Here is a 25,407-nt window from a genome sequence, read left to right on the forward strand (position 1 = left end):
AATACATCTTCATTAACCTTTTTCTGACAAGTGTGTTCCATCTGGGTCTAGGTGACCCGGAAGCCCGAAAACAAATGTTTTTTTTTGGTGAATATTTTTTGCTCATCAACATAATTTGAGTGGAAATTTTGTTGGAGAAAAAAAGTTATTTTATATCCGTTGTATTTATTTAGTTAGTTCTGTTCTACAATGTTCAAAAGTCAGAGTATACAATGTGGCCCTTGAGGAATTGACCAACCCTGCTTTAGTCCCCGGGATCAAAAGATGAGCCAGTTTGAAGATGCTCAGGTTCACATCTCACGTGTCGGAGTGTATTGAAATCCTTAAATGTATAGTTTTTTTATGGTCAAGGCTTGTCGTTTAGGGGTTACATTTGGTCACTAAGCCATACCAGAGGAGAATCGATGAGCTCAAAATCATAGCCATTTAAAAATGCTTAAAGCATTTTATCAGAATAAAATTGTGGCTCCCTGTGATTGGTGGAGAAGTCCAGCCAATGGCAGCAGAAGGCTTCAAGCAGCAGGTCTCTGATTGGCTGTCGAGCGCGTGTGTATGACATGTTGAACGCACGTCTATGACTGGTTGAGCGCGCAGCAGAGTGATTTTGTTCCAAAAAAAAAGCCAACCAAGACACACTCGCTCCAACCTGTGGCAGTAATCTCACTCACTCATACATTCAGCTCCCCATCATTAACGCACTCGCCTTTGAAATAGAATAGGTCAGAGTTCGAAAAAATTATCTAAACTTTCATATTGTATTATACAATTATTATTATTATTTAAAATTAATTTCATTTTTTTTTTAGACGCAGCTCACTGGTGGTGAATTGTGCTATTTTTAGAACAGGCAGGTGGGCGCCTCATATGGTCCACTGTGTGGGTGACCCCTGGTCTAAGGCCACATGTGGACCCACAATTTTCTCTGTTATAACAGTTAAATAAACTTTGTGGTGTAAAAACTCACACTCTGACTCGTGTTACATTATGTTATGTGCATTGACTGTTGTGTCTCTGCAGGTCAAAGCTGGCAGCAGTCAAACGTGAGGAACACGTTGATCCTTCTCAGCTGTATCTTCTCATCATGTGACCATGCCGGAGCACGACTTAAGTTCCTGCTCGGATTCTCAATCACCATGCAGTCCCGTCCACGGAGACTGGGCCGCCAGCGCGTCGTCTTCTTCCTCTCAGGGCTGCTGCTGTGTGTCCTCTACTCTCTGACTCTGAAGGTCGGCCCGGCAGATCTCAGGGCGTCTGTCGGGTCAACTCCCAGAGATGCAGAAGAAGTCCGGGTGAACATTCGGCAGGTTGTGGTGAGAAATGAGAGCCAGGCAGATGAAGCGTTTTCTGAAAGCACAGAACCTCCTGTAGAAGTCAACAGGACAGATGTAGAACAATGTATCTACGTGGAACCAAAACCACCTCCAACTCCACCTGCTCCGGTGACCCCACCTCAGACGCCGTCTCACAAGAACGGGGAGTACCCAGAGGACATCTTCAGCGTGGAGGAAAGGCGTCAGGGCTGGGTGATGCTGCACGTCATCGGCATGACCTACATGTTCGTGGCTCTGGCCATCGTCTGCGACGAGTTCTTCGTCCCGGCTCTGGAGGTCATCACCAACAGTCTGCAGATCTCCGACGACGTGGCCGGCGCCACCTTCATGGCCGCCGGAGGCTCCGCCCCCGAGCTCTTCACCTCCCTGATCGGCGTCTTCATCTCCCACAGCAACGTGGGCATCGGCACCATCGTGGGCTCGGCCGTCTTCAACATCCTGTTCGTGATCGGGATGTGCGCCATCTTCTCGCGGGAGATGCTATACTTGACCTGGTGGCCGCTGTTCCGGGACGTGACCTTCTACATCGTGGACCTGTTCATGCTCATCGTCTTCTTCCTGGACAACACGATCTGCTGGTGGGAGAGCGCCATGTTGGTGCTGGGCTACGTCAGCTACGTCAGCTTCATGAAGTTCAACGGTCAGATCGAGCGGGCAGTCAAGTCGCAGCTCAACAAGCACATGAGCGTCGTCAAAGTATGGACGGCAACAGAGCCGGAGAAGGTCAGTGTGTCCGTGACATCATCTCCTCCTTCAGTTCCTCCAGATTCTATATATCAACTATATATACTTTATATATATATATAGCATAACCTACGGAGTCCCGGAGGGGACATGAATGTGATTTATCTTGAGTCTTGTAATATCAGTACCACATGCCTCCTTTAAGCGCGGAGAAGACCAATATGATGGACTGAGAGAGTCCATATATGTGCTACCCTGTGCACTTTTTGTACATTTCTTATTCATAAATATTTTTCGCTCTTTCAACGAGAGGGAATCCCAAAAAACACAAGATACGAATCCCACAAGATACAAATCTCACAAGATACGAATATTACAAGATACGAATCTCACAAGATACGAATATCACAAGATACGAATCTCACCAGAAAAGAATATTACAAGATACGAATCTCACAAGATACGAAACTCACAAGATACGAATCTCACCAGAAAAGAATATTACAAGATACGAATCTCACAAGATACGAATATCACAAGATACAAATCTCACAAGAAAAGAATATTCCAAGATACAAATCTCACAAGATACAAATCTCACAAGATACGAATATTACAAGATACGAATCTCACAAGATACGAATCTCACAAGAAAAGAATATTCCAAGATACAAATCTCACAAGATACAAATCTCACAAGATACGAATATTACAAGATACGAATCTCACAAGATACGAATCTCACCAGAAAAGAATATCACAAGATACGAATCTCGCAAAATACAAATCTCACCAGAAAAGAATCTCACAAGATACAAATCTCACAAGATACGAATATTACAAGATACAAATCTCACAAGAAAAGAATATTACAAGATACAAATCTCACCAGAAAAGAATATCACAAGATACGAATCTCGCAAAATACAAATCTCACCAGAAAAGAATCTCACAAGATACAATCTCACAAGATACGAATATTACAAGATACAAATCTCACAAGAAAAGAATATTACAAGATACGAATCTCACAGGATAAGAATATCACAAGATATGAATCTCACAAGATACGAATCAAATGAAATACGAATATCACAAGATACGAAACTCACGAAATAAGAATATCATGAAATAAGAATATCACAAGATACGAATCAAATGAAATACGAATATCACAAGATACAAAACTCACGAAATAAGAATATCATGAAATAAGAATATCACAAGATACAAATATCTTGAGATACGAATATCACAAGATACGAATCCTGCAAAATACGAATATTAAGAGATACACATATTTTGAGGTATGAATATAATAAATATGATTATCACAAGATACAAATATTTTGAAATACAAATATCACGAAAACACGCATATCAACAAAAACAAATAGCACAAGATATGAATATCTTGGGATACAAATATCACAAGATACAAATACTACAACATATGAATATCACAAAGCATATCACAAGAGACGAGAATATCTGGAGATGTTGCATCCATGTCATTGATAAGTTGGAGTGATGGAGACGAGAGCTGAGTATACAGTTGGTGCTTTTATCTTCAGGACAGTGAACTCTCTGAACAGGTGAAATTTACTGCAAACCTTTGATGCTGAACACAGAGGATGGCAGGTGTCTCTCACACACACACACACACACACATCGATTTACTCACACACACAAGGGAACAATGACGTGTCAGAGGCTCTTCTTTAAATTCCCTCTGAAACAACCAGATTTTTTTTATTGATATTTACTTGAGAAAAAATATTTCCCTTTAGAAATCCATGTAAAAAGCTCCTGATTTTTGTTTCCTTTCATTTGAACGGATCTTATATGAATTTGAAATGAAGACAAAAACAACCATTACATATGTCTGCCTATACGGGCACTTTGAGGGGAAACCTCTGCCAAAGCAGGGAGTTACAGCCTCTTCCTTGGTTGGTACAGATGTGCTTGCCTTGTAAACAGCTGTTCTGATTGGATAATTTCTTCACTTTATATTTTTTAACACATGTCAGGAAAGCGAAGCAACACAACCCTCTGCGCCTCCTGCTCCTTCGCTGGGACCCAAAGAGCCATCTAGAGAACAACACGAGCCACAAAACCCGCAAGTCACCAAGCCTTCGGATCCACTTGAGGACAAATCACGACTCAAGGTGACTGGAATGTCGTGTCACTAGAAATGTACACAGGAACCATAATCTCCTCATAACTGTTGATCGTCTCAGGCTCGACCCCTTCTTCAGCGAGGTGGCAGCTCCGCTTCCCTCCACAACACGTCGATGAGGAACACCATCTTCCAACTGATGATACACACACTCGACCCACTTGGAGAAGGTAAAGTATCAAGGTGTTCAAAGTTATTTTCGGTCAAAATGGAAAACTAAAAACAGATTCATAGGGAGTTGGGCTGAACTTGTGATGCAAACAAACTACTGTTGTATTGTATCGTGGAACTTGAAGTCTGAGTATTGAAAGTTTTGAAACTAGTTGCCTCTACTATCCAAAGTGACGAAGCTGGGGAAATTCATCAAATGTAATGTAGATTAAAAGATCTTCTTCAGGGACGTTAGACAAACGTACAAAAGAGCAATGAATGAACAACGTGGTCCTGTGGTGTTCAGCAGACACAGTGTTGAAGGTGTCTCTCAAGAACCCCAGCCTGGGCAGGTCCTTGCAAGGTACGAGAACCTCCATGACTGGAGGTTTTCTGTGTGTGTTGTTTGTTGTGTTCTAGGGTTTTCCTGTTTTCCTTTTTCGTTTTATTTGTCTTAACATTTGTCTAAGTCAAATTCTTTTCATTTTTAAATGAAATGTAATCCAAAAAGGCTTCAAACACATCATTATTTCTGTTGAGAATATGTTCATGTGTTCATCCATTCTCACCGCAGTGTCCACACGACGTCTACAAAACTGTTGTTCCGTAAATATTTGAACATGTGTATATGTATTTTATCAGCAGTGTGCTGTAAATTATGTGTTTTACTTCTGTCAGAGACTTCCTTTAATGGTGATGTGAGAGGGGAGAGCTCAGTAAGCAGGAGTGGTAAGAGACTTGCATGTGTGTTTCTTGATGTCGTGATACTGCGTCAATATTGTAAGTATGTGTAGACACAGCAGTGCCAAAATAATTACATTGTACCACCTCAGCTGTGACACCAATAAAAACTAAGACACTACCAAGACCAAAATACTAACAAGACCAAGACTTTCCAGATTGAGACCAAGTCAATGCCAAAACCAAAACACTAGTAAGACTTTTCCAGAATACGACCAAGACAATACCAAGGCCAAAACCAAAATACTACCAAGACCAAACAACTACCAAGTCCAAGGCGTCTCCTGATTAAGACCAAGACCAAACTACTACCAAAATACTACCAAAACAAAGACACTATTAAGAACAAAACACTACCAAAACCAAAACACTACTAAGATTTTTCAAGAATACGACAGAGACAATACCAAGGCCAAAACCAAAATACTTCCAAGACCAAACTACTATTAAGACTAAAACACTAACAAAACCAAGACACTACTAAGAAAAAACACTAACAAGACCAAGGCACTACTAAGACCAAGCCACTACCAAGACATAAAAACTATCAATACGACAAGACTACCAATACCAAAACACTACAAAGACCAAGACCTTTGCAGTTTGAGACCAACACACTACCAAGTTCTAGCAACTAACAAACAAAACCAGGACACTACAAGGTCAAAGCACCAACAAGTTTAAACACTACCAAGACTTTACCAGATCAAGACAAAGGCCAGGACACTACCAAGACCAAACTCTACCAAGACTAAGTCACTACCAAGACAGAACCCCTATCAAGACCAAGATGTCTCCAGATTAAGACCAAGACCAAAGACTACTAAAACCAGTTACTACCAAAACATTTCCAGATTGAGACCAAGACAAAGATTTGATTTAACAAGACAAAAACATGACTAAGACCAAGATATTTTTCCAAGGTCAAGTCACTACGAAGACCAAACTTGTAGTCAGAGAGAATCCAGACCAAGATTTATTACATCCCTGGATTTGTTTTTACATTTGCAAACTGTTGCTACCTTCGGTAGTAGACGGGTGTGAACACGTAGGAAACATACAAGCTTTGTTCCTACGTGGTTCTGTTAACTTTGTATATTGTAGATACTTCTGTCATGGAAATCTGTTTGATTGAATCCTGGCCAATGATATCAACCAGAACACTCAAAGCTTTCGCAAAAATAAGACATTTTAAAGAATGTGAGCACTCTTGAACAGCCAGTGTGTGTTTTGGTGTTGGTGTTGGTGTTGGTGTTATGAAGTGGTGTTCTGGGGTGAGAAGTGTCAGTCGGGTCACCGGGCCATGTTTCTCCTAATTACAGCCAAGAACAAAGTAAGAACCTTCAAGTGTTCATCGCAGCAGCCTCACTCTGGAGGTGAGTGACTAGTGACAGGTTTGTGTTTCGCACAACGTCCATCTTTTCGTGCAGTCCAGATATGATCAAGGTTTCTGCCTGTTTTTGAAATAAAAGTGCTGAGTTTGTTTACCTGAATCATTAAATGACTCTACGTATGTCAAACCACAAGTATTAAGTACTTTTATCTAAATATATTAAAGCTATTTCTTCTTTAAATGGAACGATTGTTAAAGAAAAGAAAGGCATAAGAAATAATGTCAAATGTTACCTATTGTTGCTTTAACCCTTGCTTTATCTCTGGGTCAAGGTGACCCAAAGGTTCGAAAACAAATGTGTTTGAGGTGTCCCTTGTGTTGTCTCTGGGTCAAGGTGAACGACCTCCAGCACTGCATATGTATTTATGGAAGCCAGGAAGGTCGTTCAGCCAGATTATGATATTAATGAACAAGAGGAAATAGTTTCGTGGATGACTGGTAAAGATATATAATGTTCTCCTCAAAGATTTGCTCCTACTTTTGTGATTGGGTCAGTAGGCAGGTTAGGACTTGAACCTTCTTCAATGCTTACAAACAAACGGTAAAATAAAATAAAATGTCTAATAAATATGCATTTTCCTTTCAATTTCCTGTTTATCCGATATAAACGTTCCTTTAAAAGAGCCGTTGAAAGGACTGGCTCGTTTTTATGACTCATTCCAGTATCAAAGGATATTGGACAATAGAACTTGCAGTACATCTATGCTTGTAGAAGTTTGTAGACGAAAACAATTTTTTTTGGTGAAGTTGTTAGGATGTGAAGGTTCTTCATGAACCTCCTGAATCCAACATCCTGGACATTGATCTAACGTCTCAATCCTTCTCATATGAAAGAGCGTTTTCGGTAATTCGTCTGCGCTCGGCCATTTATCTAACAGCAGAAATGATTTTGGGCTGAAGAGGGTCGTCGAGCCTCATCAGCCGTGCCATGTGTGTGCGTCACACTTCACCGCTGATGAGATGCTTCAGACGCACAGATGCCGGGCCAAGTAGGTCTTTGGGGCTCTGGATGTTCCAAGTCAATCAGCAGGAGAATCAACACTGGGCTTGTGTGTGTGCGAGCGCATAATGGACGCATGCTTGTCTTTTATTTTTTAACCAAATAGTCACTGTGTTTTCTCAGGTGATGAAGACAAACCTGAGTTACCTGCTGGACCGTCCACCTCGCAGCAGCCTCAGAAGGAGACGAACGAAACAGGAAAGGAGCCTCCAGAGAAGTCGAAGGTACAGACGAATTACAAGAAACGGCAGTTTAAAAAATCATACGGCTCAGGAGGTCTTTTCATGTTTCCTGAAGGATGACGTTCTAGGATCGGATGTTTCTCAGACCAGCAGTGAAGAAGAGAGCGGTGGTGGCGAAGAAAGCGACGAGAGCGATGATGACGACGATGATGATGATGATAAGGGAAAGGAGGAGGAAGAGGAGGAGGAGGAGGAGGAGGAGGACAATGAGCCGCTGTCATTGGAGTGGCCGCAAACGAAACGCAAGCAGGCCACTTATCTCTTCCTGCTGCCCATCGTCTTCCCGCTGTGGCTCACGCTGCCCGACGTCCGCAATCCGGTGCTTGTCATCTCCATCGCCATGACAACCGTGCATGGACATGAATACCATTCCCCCGCTTATTACCGTGTCTCCCACTTTTCCTCACGTCTTCATGTGTCTCTCTCCAGGACTCCAAGCGGTATTTCGTGGTCACGTTTCTGGGCTGCATCCTCTGGATCGCCGTCTTCTCTTACCTGATGGTGTGGTGGGCTCACCAGGTCAGCCTCACTGTCTGTCTCTTCTGTGACCCCCCTGTCCCTGACCCTGACCCCACGTCCACTCCTCTGTCCTGCCAGGTGGGAGAGACCATCGGCATCTCGGAGGAGATCATGGGTCTGACCATCCTGGCGGCCGGGACGTCCATTCCTGACCTCATCACCAGCGTGATCGTGGCCCGCAAGGGTCTCGGGGACATGGCTGTGTCCAGTTCTGTGGGCAGCAACATCTTCGACATCACTATTGGGTGAGCGTCAGGAAAGGGGCCCGGGGGCCAACTGGGGCACAGCAGGTCATTGTATGTGGCCCACAGTGGGTTTGGCTCGAATTTGAATACATTTATCTTTGAAAGGTCAACATATCTTATAAACATTTTTGTGTTTATTAATCCAGAATTTTGTTTAAATAGAGGCCATTATTAGACCATCGATAAATAGTGTGTAAGAAGGTATTGATAAACTTAAATATTGCAATATTTTACAAGATATTCGACAGCACTGCATCATAGATATTTATTAATTCATTTTTGTCTTTCAAATCATATTTTCTTTTTTTTTTCATAACCATTTTATATTTCTATAAAGTGTGTTTAAAATTAAATCATTTGATGTATTCTTTCATTTACAATTAACATAAAAATATTCATGGTTTCATTACTTTTAACAGTTATTTTATGGTTTTCGTTTCAATAATGTTTGTACACAATAAAATAATTACATTTTTTAATTTACAAATAACATGTATTATTACAATTTAACTTCAGCCGCTAGATGGCAGCAGTCATTATGTTACGTCAATGACTGAGGACGAGAGCATACAGCGACTTTTAGAATTGATGTTTGGACATATTGAGGTTTCAAAACAAATGAAAGCACTAACAACTTCATCAAGAGTCATGTGGTCTGTAGATTCTGTAACGCCAGAATCAAGTACTCGACAATACTACAAATATATTGTATCGTTGCTGTAATCGTTCTTTCTAATACACCTGTATCTCTGAATGTATTCACCCACCCCTCTCTCCACCAGTCTTCCTGTGCCCTGGCTGATCTACACTTCCTTACATGGCGGCGCTCCAGTCACTGTCAGCTCCAACGGCCTCTTCTGCGCCATCGTGCTGCTCTTCCTCATGCTCCTCTTCGTCATCATCTCCATCGCCGTCTGCCGCTGGAGGATGAGCAGGAAGCTGGGCTTCACCATGTTCCTGCTCTACTTCGTATTCCTGGTTCTGAGTGTCATGCTGGAGGATCGGATCCTCATCTGCCCCGTTTCCATCTAAAGAGCGTTTCATAGACCCCCCAGCAGGGGGCGACGTCATGATTGAATGGTGCAGTAGCTCTGAATACATTTCTCCTCACAAACTTTACATGTAAATGTACTTAAAACATTAAGGTGTTCCACCTGGCACAACCTATCAAAACATTAAGGCAGACCTGCTGCCCTTTCGAATGAAGTACTAAACTGATTTCTAAGTAACAATTTTATTTTGTACTTATTTTTATTATTCATTAAAAAAACAACATAAGTGAGTTTTTTTGCCCTCAAAATAATTCAAAGAAATTCGAATAAAATATTTGTAAAAAAAAAACGAATTTAATTTAATTTTAATTTAAGTTTCCCCCCATTTTTCAAGGTTTAATTTCTTCTTTCTATTGGCTTGAAGGTCCTTTACAACAGTCACAGTATTTAATGTGGCCCCTGAGGAAAATTGTAACTGCCGCCCCGGCAAGATGACAACCTTAGAAAACGGCTCTGTTTTTTCCTACTGTAGGTCAAATGTATTTGGGCATCAATTATTTTAATGGTTCATTTCCACCGAGTGTCGCCGCTAGATCTCGATACTTCATCCGATAGAAGTAACCGATCCAGACAGTTTTCTTCTTGGTAATCCTCGCTGCTTTTGTGGAAACACAATTTTAAAAATACGCACAATTATCAGATTTTAGGGATATTATTGAGAAAATACCTCAGATAACTATGGTCGACAGAAGTTGTATTGCAACGTAGGACGTGGGACAAGGGCTCCCTCTACTGGACATAATAATAAATAACTGGCCAGCCAGGGTTCATCATGATCTTTTTTCTTAAGAGCAGAAATGGTCCACATGTAGCTTTTGTGTCCATTCTTGCTGCTTATAACTCTGCAAAAAATACCACAAGTATAAACCACGTTCTTTGGAAAACCTCCATCCTCTGTGGAAACTAAATAAGTTACTAATATACCATCATCTGGGGTAGAATTGCACCTGCTGTCAGAAGAATTAAATGATTTGTCAGCAAATTAAAATGTAACAAAACAAAAACACTTAAGTAATTTCTATTGAACACAAATACACATTTAACAACAAACCGGAAATACAAAAAGGTATGCAACTAGATTGATAATTGAACTTGTCCCAAACATAGAGCCGTCTAGTGTGTGTTTTAGGTGTTCAAGGGAGTTTGTGACGTGATGTCCAGTGAGTCAACATAACGACAAAGGTTGTTCGATTTCGTCAATGAATAATTGTGTTGTAGTGTGAGACGTTACGTGTGTTGTGTGTCGGACGGTGTGACTCTTCAGCGTCTCCTGCTCGGTCGACTCAGAGGAATGAAGTGTAAAATAAAAGTTTCATCTCAATGATATTCTGAGGCGGCGAGAAGCTTTTGATGACGTGTTATACACATGATGTGAGAGTTTAGAATGTTTCCTCGTCTCATCGCTCACGGATCAGGATGTTGTCAGCATTTTCATTTCCAATTTCATGCTGCAATAAATTATTTTTTTAACGGTTCCCAGTATATTTATTCAATGACACGATTATGAAATTTAATAAATATGTAGGCGATTAAAAAGAAACATACACAATAAAAATACACAATTAATAAAGAAATGAGACAAAAAATGTATTATTGTATAATTTTATATACAATATCTCATCATGAAATTTTCTGTACATACATGACTCACACATTATGTATGGTTATAAAATACATTACAAAAAAAGTAATTTGCTTTTTTTTTTAATTATATCATTTCATATCGACTAACAGCTGTTGAGCTCGCTCTGCCTCTCGTTTTAAAGCTTTGTTTTCATCCCAACAAACATGGTCGACATCATAAGACCGGCGGCTGCAGACCCCGGCCCTCCCTCGACCCTCCCTCGACCTCAGTGAATCACAAGAGTTTAGAAGCCAAAGCACTCACTGGGCAACTCTTGTTAGAAATGCTGACTAGGCGGAGCAAAAATACTCTCACGACCTCTGTGCTGCAGCAGAACCCGTGCTACAAGTGCTGGTGAATAGTTGATGTAGGGGCTGATCGAGTCTTTGGACGGGACACTTTAAAGCGTTCAAGAATCACAACTACAATGTTGGGACAGCGACAATGACCTGTCGCACCAGCAGAGGGAGACAAAACCAACATAAGCCTCGCTCACAGAAAAAAAGTACCTGGTCATCAATGTTTAGTTTTCATATGAGATGTCAACATTAACCACAAAGACTATTTGAATGAGATAAACATGTAAGTGTTGGTTATATAAGTATAATGCATTTAAAATACATGGTGAATTTGATAGTTCCTCAAAACATATGCTCAAAACTGATTTGGATGAGTTCAGAAGTCAGACTTTTCTTTACGATGTAATATTTTTAAATGTCTTTTTCATGATTCTTTCTTCTCTCTGTCCTGCTCACTTCCAGCAGCAGCAGAATACATTGAAACACCTTTTTTCTACTTGTGCTCATGATTCATTTACTGGCAGTTTGTACTTTAAAGCATTAAGAGCAAAATTAATACATTTATTAAAAGTTCTAAAAGTAGCAGAATACTCCTCCAGGAAGATTTCCAAGCAGGTTTGGTAAAATATATAAGGGACCAAAACCCATTAGTCGTCCAAGTCATGGGCCAAACCAAATGCTATTTTATAATGTCCGCAACGGTGAGCATTAGTCGGATTGTGATACCGTTTTTTATTTTTGGAGGCTAAATAAAATATTAATAAAATATTATAACACATGCGTTTTTCCTCCTGATATTGAGAGACCTTGTAAAATTGTTGACAACAATAATATGTCTCAGTTTCAGTTTATTTTAAAAGGTCAATGTCCCTTATCTCATCTTAAACACAGGCATACCTATAGGACACCATGTAAAAATTAACATTAATCTACTTTGCTTTTTATACGGGCCAAATCAAATGACTTGGTGAGTCAGATTTGGCCCCCGGACCATGAGACAAGTGACCTAAACGAAGCATGAAATGACCTTGTATGACCTGTAGTGGAATGATGTTGTAACAAGACATGGACAACAGCGGATCGTTATTTTAAAAACATATTTGGTAAAAAGTGCTTTGACATCTCATGCAGCGACAGACTGTAAAATAAATAAAGCTCATTCCTTATAAATAAAGCTATCGTCGATCACCACGTGTAAGCAGGCTACTCACTACAACTGGACTCGTATTGTACAGAAACAGTCGCAGGATTGGATCAAGTGTCGTGATCCCTCAAAGTGCCTTTTTTTTCATTGAAACTTACAACAGCAACGTTCACAGTCGTCCCCAGGATTCCTGAGCTGGTCTCGGAGCAGCGGCGCGAGCTCACAGGTACGAGCTCACAGGTACGAGCTCACAGGTACGAGCTCACAGGTACGGCTCCCCGAAAGTCTTCCGACACTCCATCACTCCGGTGCTGGGAGGACGGTCGCAGTTGTGCGTCAGCTTCACCAGGTTGGGAGTGAGGCGGTCGTAGGCCAACTTGTACTCACGATCGAAGGCATCTGTGAGAGACGAGGGGAAGATTTCACAAACATCCAGGAGCATGCACTGATCCAGGATCAGTCAGAGTCTATTCAGAGACAGAATCCCCCAAAAACTTGATTGAACTAGTTCAGTTCAACATTAGAATCTATGATGTTGCTGCTCTAGTCCCTGAAAAAAAGACTAAATAATCATTTTAAATCAGCCATTATGAAGAAAATATATATTTCAGTTAATATTACATAAAACATTACGACAAAATACCTGTTCTTAATGTCAATAAAAACAAATATGTACATTTATTGATAATATAACAAATCCAATTATCCTATGTTAATTAAATAAACAGAAGAAACTGTGGGAAAAAAACTAGTTAATAATTAATCAAAAGCAACTAATATGTAACTTTAACTCTCCTGACAAATGTTTCAAATGTTGTATTCTTCCTCTCCAAGATGCAGTAAGTCTCTCATCATGACCATGTTTTCAACTTATTACTTTATAAAGTTCTTCCTCATCTGAAATCTCAGCGAAGGAGAGGTTACGAGAGCTAAGTCCATTATGACGTAATAATGGCTTCACTCCTCCTGCAGCAGCAAAGAACGCCTGCTTCTTTTTTTATACAAGTCATTTGGAGATAAAGACAAGGATTGATGATGCTGCAAACCTTGACGCTTGACCAATCACAGCAGAGTGGGCGAGGTTATGGTAAAGGAGATTTTAGCTTGAAAAAAACAAGGGCTTTCAGTTGGCGGGGCTTAAGCACATGTTTGCACTGCTGCAACAAAATATTAACATATTAATACTAACAAAATACTATGAAAATAACAAAAAAATAAAAAGGAATGCTTTATTATTTATTATTTTTGAGTTATTACATTCTTGAAATTCAAGTCGAACTTTACCTCGAAGATGCCATTTAAAAAAAATATCTGCCCTCATTACGGTGTTTCTATTGAGGTTTATAGCAGGATTTTAGATGAGCGAGCAGTGACTGTTCTTACATCTGTTTAACTCTGTTTCCTGATTCCCTCATTTAACTTAGACTTGTATTTATACCTTTTACATCTAAATGTAAATGTATACTTCTTCTCTAGCCTTTTAGTTGTACTACTCCTGTCAGTCTGATACAACATCAACTAAACATGATTAGAAAAAAACTCACCAATGTCAATGTTTTCCTTTCCCAGAGCCACCAGAGAGAGGAAGAGAACGTCTCTGTACAAACTCCTGAACGAAACAAATGAAGAATTCACGTGAGTGATGGCTGACACATCAGTTATTGAACTAGTGAAACAAACAAAAAATATCATAAATATGAGGATTAATGATTTATTCAACGCAACCGAGTGTAGGATTGTTTTTATTCATTTAGTTTTGTGTTGGGGATGGAGAAACAACACTTTGATCAGAAGACACATTAACATTAATAATGCATCAATACCAGGAGCATATTAGCCAGTACTTCATCATCATAAAGTACATATTAGCATCTGGTTCAACACAACTATATCCTACACAACAGGATGGTGAGTTTACTCTTAATAAAAACTCCCTTTATTACGGATTATTGACCAATATATAAGGTGCCGTCCCTCTGATCAACCCTCTGCTGCCCAGTCAACCAATCACAGCTGTTGCTCGCTTTTAACATTGCAACGTTGACATATCATTTAAATACAGTATATAGTGACCGGTGAGCAGTCAATAAATAGAGCAGTGTGTAGAAAGGCATTGTGGGAGTTCAGTGTTAAGTGGCACCATAAGTAAGGTGCAGTGATCAGTGTCTCCCACTAGTAAGTAATGACAAAGAGATTTGCAACTCCTGACTACTACTTGCTACAATGTTTTTTAAATATGCAGTCATTTAATAAAAAGGGATCATTTCCATTTTGTGTGCCAGTCATTCAGGATCTCCTACCGTTGCCTGGTGCCCCCTGGCGTCTGGTCGAGGAGCTGCAGCAGCTGAGCCATGGGTCTGCTGACGTCATTCCTCTGAATGCTCCTCACCACGTTCTGCAGCAGCTCTTTGCCGACCACACTCTCCTGCTCCAGGAAGGTCCGGGTCAGAGGGTAGCCCACGTCTTCACAGACACAACAGAGGTCAAAGGTTAACAACGAGCCCGGATGTGAAGTTCAAGTTTCACAGATTTACTTAATAATGTGTCAGATTAATGACTGTTCAACGAATTCAAACCTTTATAAACAAATCTACAGTAACGACTAAGAACAATAAAAGTTAATCCGGTTCATGAAACAGTGTCCAGTAGATGGCGCTGTCTGCTAAAGAATAGTTGGCTCTGAGACACTAAAACAAGCCTAAAACAACGGAGAGCGCCACCTACAGAAACCTGACCCAAGATAATGTCCTGAGAGAGCACAACACACGGTAAACGATCAAATACAAGAGCAGGTGTATTTGGCTCCCACATGGTTGGACTGTGCACAGACGTCACAGGGATGTATGGAAGCAGAAACACGACACACAGAGGGAGAACGAGAGACTCACTTTCTAACAACAGAGAACAATTAAGTCCTGAAAAACAAAGAGCAGACAACAAGCGTGATCACCAAGATATTTTTACAAAGTTTTATTAGGCTCTGCTGCCTTCTGTGTAAATTCAGTTTACACAGAAAATGTATATATTTTATTACATAATTGTCTTCAAAACAAAGAGAAACAAACAACTAAGGTTGAACATACAATAACTACCTTAAGGTTGTTAGTTACTGAAGGTGAAATATGCACTTATGGCAACCCTTAGAGCAGACACTGGCGTAGTGCAGCCGTCGTGAGGTCAAAGATCGAGTAGAAAATAACCATTTTATTTTCTGTTTATTTCTGTTACTCATTATCAGTCTCAAAATATTTTTTGTTTGTGGATTTTTGTCATTCTTGTGATAATGTTTTGCCCCTAGAAAGATTTAAGTAAGTATAAAAATGATATATATTTTGGGGAAAAGTGCTTTTATACAAGATTATAAAAAATAAAAGTAATTTTAAATACAATAAAATAATTCTTTTAGCATTAAAATCTTGCTTTTAATGCTAAGATTTTTATTTTTTTTTCCTTTATTTTTGCTTGCTGGCCCCTCACAACAGTCACTTTGTAAAATGTGCACAACTTATTTGTTCAGTTTTGGTTTTATAGAATCTCAGAAAGGTAAATCAGAGTACTTTGGACCTGTGGCTGTGTGTGAGGAGGAACTCACTGTAAGTGTTCCAGAGGATGTAGAGCGGCTGCACGCGGTCCTGGTGCATCTTCAGATTGTCCCACAAGATTTGTATCAGGACGTCTTTACTGTCCTCTGACATCCAGTGACGAGGCGTCTGTGGAGATGAAACACGGATCAAGAAACCAAACTTGGAACGCTGTCTCTACAATAAAGCTTCTTCTCACAGTGGAGTCCCTGTTGCAGTGGTCCGAGGTGAGGATGAGGCCGGGCAGGTTGCTGGGAAGGTCAAGCCGTCTGAAATACCAGACCAGGTTCCAGTAGATGATGGGATGATGGTCCACCAGGCCGGGCTCCGTGATCACCTGGTCGCCCTCGTTCTCCAGGAGACTCTCCAGCTCCTTCCACAGAACCAGAGGACTCAGGTAGGGAACCGTCATGGGCTCCGGGTTGTGGAGCTTCCAGTCCATGCTCAGAGGATCCTGTTTCAAGAGGCCCTTGTTAACAAAACAACACAATGCACTTTAAATGCTTTACTATCAACTCACGGTTGCTTCACTGAGGCGACACGGAAGACTCCCGGATATTGGTAAACTGTGATTCCTTCTGGTGGCTTCGTCGGGAATATCGATTCCCTGAGTTCTACTTGACGGACGCCTGAGCGGAGAGAAGAGGGGAAAACTTCATGTTAAAATTCATTATTTAAATTGTATTTGTTTTATGTAATGTTTGCATTTTCATAAATAAAAATAAAACTACATTATAGGAAAAAAAAAACAATTAATTTGTTACTTTTTATGATCATTCTAATTAATTTAAAATCATGATTAAATGAAACATCTTCCTAGAATCTTAAATATCTGGTTGATACAATATTAGAATGTCAAATACCTCTCAGTCAGCAAGTTCTGAGGCAGACCAGAAGTGGGGGAAGGAGGGGACACGGCTGATGCTGGACCTGGGGTCGACATATTGGAAGTACCGGTACCGAATCCCGTAGAGGCGGAGAACGAGGACGTCATCACTTGATCTACCGACGGGCAGGTCTTCAGGAACAGCCTGGAGATCAAGACAGATCACAGTTTCTAGGTTACAAAAAAATTAAATTAAAATTGAAAAATAAAATAAATGGAAATATTATATCAACATCTTTTCATTGTCGAGCCCATTCTTATTGCCACGCCAATAAACGCTTACTTTCTTAAAATGAAAGTGAGATTTGAATGTAATTCTACTAAAATACAAGGGATGGACATCAAATACCTGCCGGGTCCTCGCATGTCTCTGATCTCCACGTTGAGAAAAGGCAGGAAGGGGTTCCCACAGAAAGGACACGTGGTGTTCAGGTTGGAGTCGTCAGCCGTCCAGCCGGCCATGATTTCCTCGTCGTACACCAGACACTCGCACGTCTTGCAGCAGGAACAGCTGGAGATCAGCAGCTGAGGAGAAGAAGGTGAGAAAAGATGATCGACTCAAGTCGCAGCCACGAAAAAGTGTGGCAGGAAGTGCAAAGTCACCTCCATGGCGTAATTGTTAAAAATGCTGGTGCTGCTGGTGTTGGTGGTGTTGCTGGTGTAGCGTGAAGAACTGAGCTCCGACTTGTCTGCGGGAGAAACCACTCGATCTGTTGATGCAAAAATAAAGTTGTCAAAACTGATGCATGGTCGTGTCGTTCTCCAGTGTCTGTCTGACCTTGGAGCACGGAGGCGGGGCCATGTGTGGGGCTCTGCAGCCGGCTGCGAGCGGGACTTCGTCGAGGCTGAGATCCTGAGAAACCAACAGCTTTGGTTTTATGCAAGGAGCGAGTGGAGCTCTTGGTTGAATCTCTGCAGTCATCTTCGTCATCGTCGGGGGAGGAAGAACAGTCTGGGTCTTCAACACTGAGACGATGCTTTTCAAACCAATGAAACAAGTGGAGAGAAGGTGAAAACCATCATAGTGGAAGAATGGTTATGATTATAATATATAAGTTAATGTGCATCAAGATATTAACCAACATAACGTTTTAAGCAACTATATGCAACATTTATATTTTTTTCCTCACATTTCTCACAGTCATGATTAGTTTCCTTTTAAGAAGTCATGACTCATGTAGAAAAACTTTCTGGCTTTTATTTTAACAACTTTTTCTGGCTTTACAGTGGCTCGGAGACAGTGTTTTAAGTACTGAGAGACTTTTTAAAAGTTAAAACATTAAACTTTCACAACAAAAGCTTCCATTTTGAAAATAAATTTAGACAGTATGTGTCTACAGATTCAAAAACATTACAGTGACACTGTTCAGACACTTGGGGGAGCCACCAACAATGTCTTCAATCTTAATCATTGCATATTAAATAGGAATTATAATTATATTATACGTACTGGTGAGAAAAATCACAACACAATATCACTGAATTATTTAATGATTTGCATGTAAACATTTAGTCAGTAATCACCCGGAAAAACTCATTTGATTACTTTAGAAAAAATAATTTCCAGAAGAAAATGTATTACTCAACACGTTAAAGTCACCATAAGTTTTACTTCTCTTCTTCTCATTACTGTATCATTTAATTTAACTGCAGATGTCAACAGCTCAGGGAGGTCCAAGTCGAAACTTAATTGTTATTAATGAAAAGATGAGAGCTTCAGTCATGAATGGGATTTAAGTGGATTGGCTGAAAGAATGTAATCTGTTTAGAAGCTGTTGTCAGTGAGTCGAGTAAGTGTTTATGTAACACATTTTGTAGACAGAACTCGGGTCTGTGGGAAAAAAAATCTGACCACATGGGGGCAGCAAACGTTACTGTATACATTTTTTAAAGATCTTGCTTCTCTTTGGAATTGATTCCGATTGTAAAGTTGAATCCACACATAATGTGAATATTAAATAATGTAACTCGTCATGATCATTATCGTTAATAAAAGATTTATGGTCATTAAAGTAAAGAAGTAGTATGTTGTTTTTCTTACTTTTATATCAAAACAATGAAGTTACCTTAGTAGGGGTGCTGTTGGTGGATACTTTGGAATACCAGCGACTGGCTTTCTCAGCCACTCCTTTACCGGCGGAAAACATTTTGCTCTTGAACACGTCGAGCGTCGGTGGGATCAGTGTATCCAGGGAAAATGAGGATGAAGAAGGCGAAGGCGAGGCGAGGCTCCTCCGGTCTGCTCGCTCTTTGAACGGACTGGGTCGAGGACTGGGACTCGGGGTGGTGCTGTACGACGGTGGGGATGAACACACGCTGGGATGCGAGGCAGGTATGGACGGGGAAGGAGGTTGGAAGGTACGTGAACGCTGCACACCGGAAGTCCTGAGCGGGGAGCTCTGAGGGAGGCTGGCTCTGCGAGGAGCAGACAGGGACGTGGAAGACAGGAAGACAGGGTTGTCCGGCTCCTGGAAGTCCATACTGGGAGTCCGGCTGCTCAGCGGGCTGCCGATGTTGTTCATGTAAAGCTCGATCTCGTGCGCCAGGTGTCTCCGAGCGCTCGGAGTGCTAGTCTCACTCCCGAGCGAGTACGAGTCCAGGCTCCGCTGTTCCGACTCTGCTGCCAGAAGAGATAGAGGATCATTTCCAGCCTGGATGTCCGTCCGAGTGACGGCTCCTCTGAGGGTCATGTCGTAAGAGCAATTGTTCTTATTTGTTACGTTGCTTTGACACATCTTGAACCCCTTGTCTAAATCCACGTCCTCGATATCAAAAATGTCATCTAAATTGATCGTTTCCTCATCACTGAACTCCTGTCCCTCGTCTTCCTCTCTGTGAAGACATGCATCCATGACTAATCTCTTGGAGGTATGCAGATTGAGAGACTTGGGCCTCGGGCTCCTCTTGGGGTTGGCAGCGATTCTTGCATCATCATCTATATGTGCTACACTGTTATCTGGGTCACGTCCCAGATCGTGGCCCAGAACAGTGTTGCTTCTTCTCACGCCGTCTCCACACAGACGCCGACCCCTCACTCCCTGCCAGGCTGGACCAGAGCCATTGACGACTTCTTCCAGCGTGCTCTTGTGCCTCCTGAGCAGCTTTTTGTTCTGGACCTCACCGATCTCATTCAGGGAAGATGTGAAGAGGAGCCCGGCCACATGACCTGAAGAGGAGCAATAAGGAAGTGTATTTGGTTGCTATTTATCCTACTTAAAATTTTATGAACAAAATTTTGACATTGAAAAAATAATAATTACTAAATATTCGAATGTTTAATTTATTGATCTTACCTGTGCTCAGGGAGGTCTTAGGTTTGCAGGACGAATCGTTGTAGCCGCTGCGAACGATACCCCGCGGTTTGAAAGACGGATTGACCTCCACGTCCACCTGAGTGAGACAGTCTTTGCTTCCCTTGTTGCTTTCATTTTCTGACACTGAAAATAAGACATTAGACTCACAGATATGTCTTTCACCGAGTCCCAAGATACACAGAAAACTTCAGTCAGAATACCAAAGGACAGAAAAACGCTCTTCAAGGGCAGCCAAAAATAAAAAAAATAGCACAAGAATGGAGGAGGAAATCCCAGTGGCTGCTACAACGCAGAGTTATAAAAGGCAAAATAGATCTTTGATTGACAAAAAAAAAAGGTGAAATACTCACAAGAACTGCAGTCACTCTCCTTTTTGTTGTACTTCTCTGGAGCAGAACGTTTGGCAGCACTGTCTCCTCTCCAAACCTCCTCTTTAGACAGAGAGTTATATCCCAAATCTGACTGACCTCCTGGAGAAATAGAGAATATTTTTTTTGATTAACTTTTTCTCTTTATATATTCAATAATTCGTGAAAGCAAACCTTTTGCTTAATGCAAATACAATTAAAATAAATGTTGGGTATTTCAATATACATACTTTAAATTGTTTTTAAAATTACACATGGTTTATGTAGGATTAGTTTCCTGGTAATATGTCTTTCATTTGTATCACTATATAAAAGTCATGTATTTAAAAATAGAAATATGAGATTGAACTATTGACAAGACACATCACATTTCTGCAAAATATTAATACAATAATAGCTTCATCTTAAAATTAAATAATCTAATTTTAATTAATCATTTAAAATAATTAAAAAAGAGATTTTCCTCACTTAAAAGTGTGAAATGTGATGAATCCAAAAGAGTAAAGAAAAGAGTATTTTAAACATCTCTTTCCTCTGATCAGCGTAAGTGCAGGAGCTACTTTGCTGTTAGAGGGAGGAAAGCAAAACACAGATAAGACATGCCCTCGAGAAATATGCAGTCTGTACCTGCAGTTTCACCATTTTTATTGAATGTTTAATAGAAAACCTGCCATGACTTCAGGGCGACTCTACCATCTGTCCCTGAAAATCTAGTCGCTTGAAAATGTGCACTCAATGCTGTCATAAAAGAAAAAGAAGTCCATGTTTTATAGTTTCAAATGAAAAAATCAAGAGGTTGCAGAGCTTTAGTGAAGTGATTTCCAACTGCTGGCAAGAAGAGAAAAATAATTTCAAGCTACAGAAATGCAGACAGATTCTTCCCTCCTGCTGTGCAGCGAGAGGAAGCCCTTGTTTAATTCTTTTGGTTGAAAATTCCTGCCTAGAAGTTTCATAAAAAGAGTCAGAAAACAACGCACTTCATACCAGCAGCACATTTGATGGTTGATGAGTGAAAAGATGAAGGGTTTTCGGAATTCAGTAGCAGGTTGTAGAGTGAAAGAGAAACATGGGAAGAGAGATTTACCTTTGTAAGGTTGGACTTTTCTGACATCACTATCTCTGACGACGCCGTGGCCGACTTCATGCAACACAAGTGCGGTCAGAGTGAAAGGGAGGTCAGGCGATAGATGGCCACAGGGTGCGTAGATTAAAGAGGAGGTGGTTGAAGGTGAAAATGAGGATGAGGACGGTTAGTGAGCAAGGCGTGATGAAATAGAGCAATCAAAAGGAAATGAAACGAGTGATGGAGTTGAGCCGCTGGAGTTGCGGGTGTATACCTGTGCTGGATCTATCATCAGTGGGGTCTAGTCTGATGGAGTCAGTGGTGAAGGGGCCCTGCTCCACAAGGTTGGTGTCTGCAGAGCTATCCAGGCTGCTATGACTCACAGCGTCCAGGTCACTGCCATCTGCCCGAAAACAACATGGTGTTAAAAGAAACAAGTTTATGGAGCAGCATCCCTATTAAAAGCACTGAAGCTTTGGGGACAATAACAGTAAAAAAAAATGATGCATTACATAAATAAGTACATTCCCACTAGGTAAAAAAGAAGAAAGTAGATTAACAGTTTTTTTTCTAGGAATTTGAGATGCATTCAATCTGACCTGGAAACAATTTTATCTCACGTAAATTACATTAGTATGTTTCGAATTTCAACATACAAACAACTACAATACATCAATAAGAAATAGGTTGTCTCTTCAGTTTGGCATATACTGAACACTGAACATTCCCTGCCTGATTTTTTGCTTCTATTCTTTCTCCACCGGGCGATAATGTGATTCCACAGAATAAAATTTTATTATTTTCTATGCTGGTTTGTTTCATTACAATTTATTATCTCCACAAGAAGTCCATTATTTAAAGAAAATGCATCAAAAAGAGTAATCATATCTTATCATATAAGAGTCATCATAAACTTATAAGAAACCATTTGTGATGTATTTTTCATTAACATGTGTTGGGCTCAGTACCTGATAAAGGGCTCTGAGTGAGAAGGCTTTGTTTCCTCAAAGCATGTTTGAACTGGGCGACACCGAGAACCACATTTCTCAGTTTCATCCACAGGAAGTAGCCACCTCTGGTGCTGGAAGGCCATTTGCTTTCCAAGACCGCCTGAAGACGTCAAGAATGAGGAGATGAAGTTACCAAAACTGTTTCACATTTCATTGATCCTTAAAAATGAGTGCTCAACGCAGTAAATATGATATTGTTGCACTGAATGAATGCTTAAAAAAATGAAGCGTTTTTGATCTTTATTTAAATGCGTGAACCAAATGTGACCTGAACACTGGAGAGTATAAATAATGCTGAATATATTTTGATCAAAGCAGAAATAACACACGCACATTCCTGCACTGCAGCAGAAAGGGAAATACAGAACAGCTGCCTGTGGACGAGTGCGGTCCAACTATCTGACTGCTTATAAATGATGGAACAAAAAGCATACGATTCACAGCTGATCACAGGTGGAACACAGAACAATCACTTCTTAGACTCTTTTTTCTTAAGGAATCAAACTCAAGGCCAGGGGGGAAATTCTGCGCTCCAAGTCATTACATGTGGCCCATGAAATAAAAACTATAATTTGCAAGAATCTGGAAATACAATATGAATCATGATGCAGACAATACAATATATTGCAATACATCCATCAGTCTCCCCCCCAGCCGGTCGCAGCAGGAGGCCGTCAACACAGAGTCTGGTTCTGCTCGAGGTTTCTGCCTTCTAAGAGGAAGTTTTTCCTTGCCACAGCCATATGATTCACTCATTGTAAAGTTGCTGGGATCTGTTTTTCTTTTCTCCAATATAGTCTTATTTAGTCATGTGTCTTGAGATAAATTTGTTAAAATAAATTCAGAACTTAAAGATAGCATAAATTTTGATGAAGTCGTAACTGCTTTATTTGTTTCAAAACCAGGATATTTCCAAACATAGGCTTTTAAAAGCTGCTGGAGTCGACTGTATCCTCTCATCCTCAGTCATCGCTTGGATCTCGCAGGATTTAAATGTTTATTTAGCTGCGGAGGACGTAATGACTGCTGCCATCTAGAGGCAGGCTAAATTGCAACACAAAAATGAACAAATGTCATTAAATTATTTCCATATTAAATGTAAAAAAATTTTTTTAACACATTATCGAACGATAAACCCTAAAAAAAACTATGGTACACTTTTTTTTAAAGTGCTATGGGCACTAAGCGATATTGAATGATTTGCAGCCAGAAATAATAAGGATTAAAATAAAAATAACCTTAAGTAATCCCACTACATTATAAGCCAAACACGATAGTATATGTATTGTACTTTACCTTATTGTAGTAGCCGTATGTGATGGCGTTAGGGTGAACTCCTGCCTTTTTCATCTCAAACAGAACCCTGACTGCCAGAACGGGCTGACCATACTGTCCACACAGCTGCATCAAGACTCTGTAGCAAACCTAAACATGTACATCACAGCCATAAGTTCATAAGTTACAGAAGAAGCTTCATATTGCTTTTGTAATTACATCAATACATCTTTATACACAACTAAAACAACACAAGTCAACTTAGTTATATAGTTGCAGGAAGAGAAATGCACCTCATCAGGCGGCTGTAGCTCTTTGGCCTGCATCTTCCTCAGGACGTCATAGGCGATGCGAAGTACCCGCACTTTAGAGTGGCAAACGCTGACGTACGCTGGCAGACAGATAAACCACATGCCGTAACAAGTATGAAGGAGACACTTGGACCACAGCTGGGGGACGGATGCATTCTTCTTGGCTATCTTCTGAGCCAATTTGATCTCCTGTGAACAAAACAGTGAGTAACATTAAAACTTCTTGGGAGTTTCTCAATGCCAGAAATTTGATTTCCTTTTTCTCTATGGGTTATAGTACACCACATTATAGTTCTTTGTTAAATCTGGGCATACATTCAAATATTGTACAAAACGAAGACAACTGTTAATTATTACATTTGGAAGCATCAAAGGATATTGTGAAGAACAAAGATACACAAGATAAAATCATTGAAATGGAATTGCTGACGAATGAAAGGACAGAAGAAGTGAAATTTATATACAAATATACTATATTTACACAGCAATTACATGTGTGAGGATGTAGGTTTTATTTTATCCATTTGTATTCTGTATACACAAGTTACAAGTAATCAATTATTTTAATGTGAAGAAAATATAAACCTTAAGTGAAATAAATTGGTTTCTTATCTATAAAAGTTGTAACACGTTTAAACATTTAAATAACCTAAATATGAATCTATTTTTGTAGAAATCACTTTAATATTAAGAACATATAAAACAAAAGCATTTGTTTTGAAAAAAAAGCACAGACCATCTGGAATCAAGCTGTACTTTCACCATGAACTTTGACTCAATGGCCTCAGACAGAGTGAAAAACAAAGCTGAGCAGCAGGAACAGCAACATAAATCAGCAGCAACCTCGTCTAAAATCACAACCCTCGAACCCTCGGTGACACAGAGACACTCACCAGTTACACCACTTTATCCATCCATAACTCAAACTAGCAGAACCACATTTACACTTTTTACACCTTAGGAGCTCAAAACTATTCAAATTTAATCATGAAAAGT

The 25,407-nt window shown here is 40.2% G+C and overlaps 2 protein-coding genes across 3 annotated transcripts in view; one reads left to right on the top strand and one right to left on the bottom strand.

Moving 5' to 3' along the window:
• The first annotated feature begins 1,133 nt into the window (after nt 1–1,133).
• On the top strand, nt 1,134–9,748 carry LOC148077649 (sodium/potassium/calcium exchanger 1-like). The gene is made up of 11 exons (XM_087793238.1): nt 1,134–2,054; nt 4,046–4,183; nt 4,256–4,364; nt 4,655–4,708; nt 5,023–5,073; nt 6,408–6,461; nt 7,602–7,702; nt 7,776–8,039; nt 8,150–8,239; nt 8,318–8,484; nt 9,267–9,748. Exons 1-11 carry the CDS (start codon nt 1,134–1,136, stop codon nt 9,514–9,516), a joined length of 2,199 nt encoding a protein of 732 aa, XP_087649364.1. The 3' UTR covers nt 9,517–9,748.
• Nucleotides 9,749–11,124: 1,376 nt separating this feature from the next.
• Nucleotides 11,125–25,407, bottom strand: part of LOC148077650 (C-myc promoter-binding protein-like) — a 34,426-nt gene continuing 20,143 nt past the window's right edge. The window contains exons 16-33 of one of the 2 annotated variants that reach the window (XM_087794337.1): nt 24,394–24,600; nt 24,122–24,250; nt 22,784–22,925; nt 22,090–22,218; nt 20,735–20,854; nt 20,364–20,507; nt 19,137–20,236; nt 17,849–18,047; nt 17,674–17,780; nt 17,420–17,595; nt 17,048–17,215; nt 16,705–16,813; nt 16,384–16,638; nt 16,196–16,313; nt 15,492–15,518; nt 14,904–15,066; nt 14,148–14,212; nt 11,125–13,002 (exon numbers count right to left, since the gene is read on the bottom strand). In XM_087794337.1, coding sequence (XP_087650463.1) covers nt 12,866–13,002; nt 14,148–14,212; nt 14,904–15,066; nt 15,492–15,518; nt 16,196–16,313; nt 16,384–16,638; nt 16,705–16,813; nt 17,048–17,215; nt 17,420–17,595; nt 17,674–17,780; nt 17,849–18,047; nt 19,137–20,236; nt 20,364–20,507; nt 20,735–20,854; nt 22,090–22,218; nt 22,784–22,925; nt 24,122–24,250; nt 24,394–24,600 — 3,495 coding nt within the window. In that variant the 3' untranslated portion in view covers nt 11,125–12,865. The remainder of the gene's footprint in view (nt 13,003–14,147; nt 14,213–14,903; nt 15,067–15,491; nt 15,519–16,195; nt 16,314–16,383; nt 16,639–16,704; nt 16,814–17,047; nt 17,216–17,419; nt 17,596–17,673; nt 17,781–17,848; nt 18,048–19,136; nt 20,237–20,363; nt 20,508–20,734; nt 20,855–22,089; nt 22,219–22,783; nt 22,926–24,121; nt 24,251–24,393; nt 24,601–25,407) is intronic. The other variant, XM_087794338.1, reaches the window with a different exon arrangement.

Source organism: Callionymus lyra, chromosome 6 (assembly GCF_982586985.1).
Source record: "Callionymus lyra chromosome 6, fCalLyr1.hap1.1, whole genome shotgun sequence".
Classification (NCBI taxonomy): domain Eukaryota; kingdom Metazoa; phylum Chordata; class Actinopteri; order Syngnathiformes; family Callionymidae; genus Callionymus; species Callionymus lyra.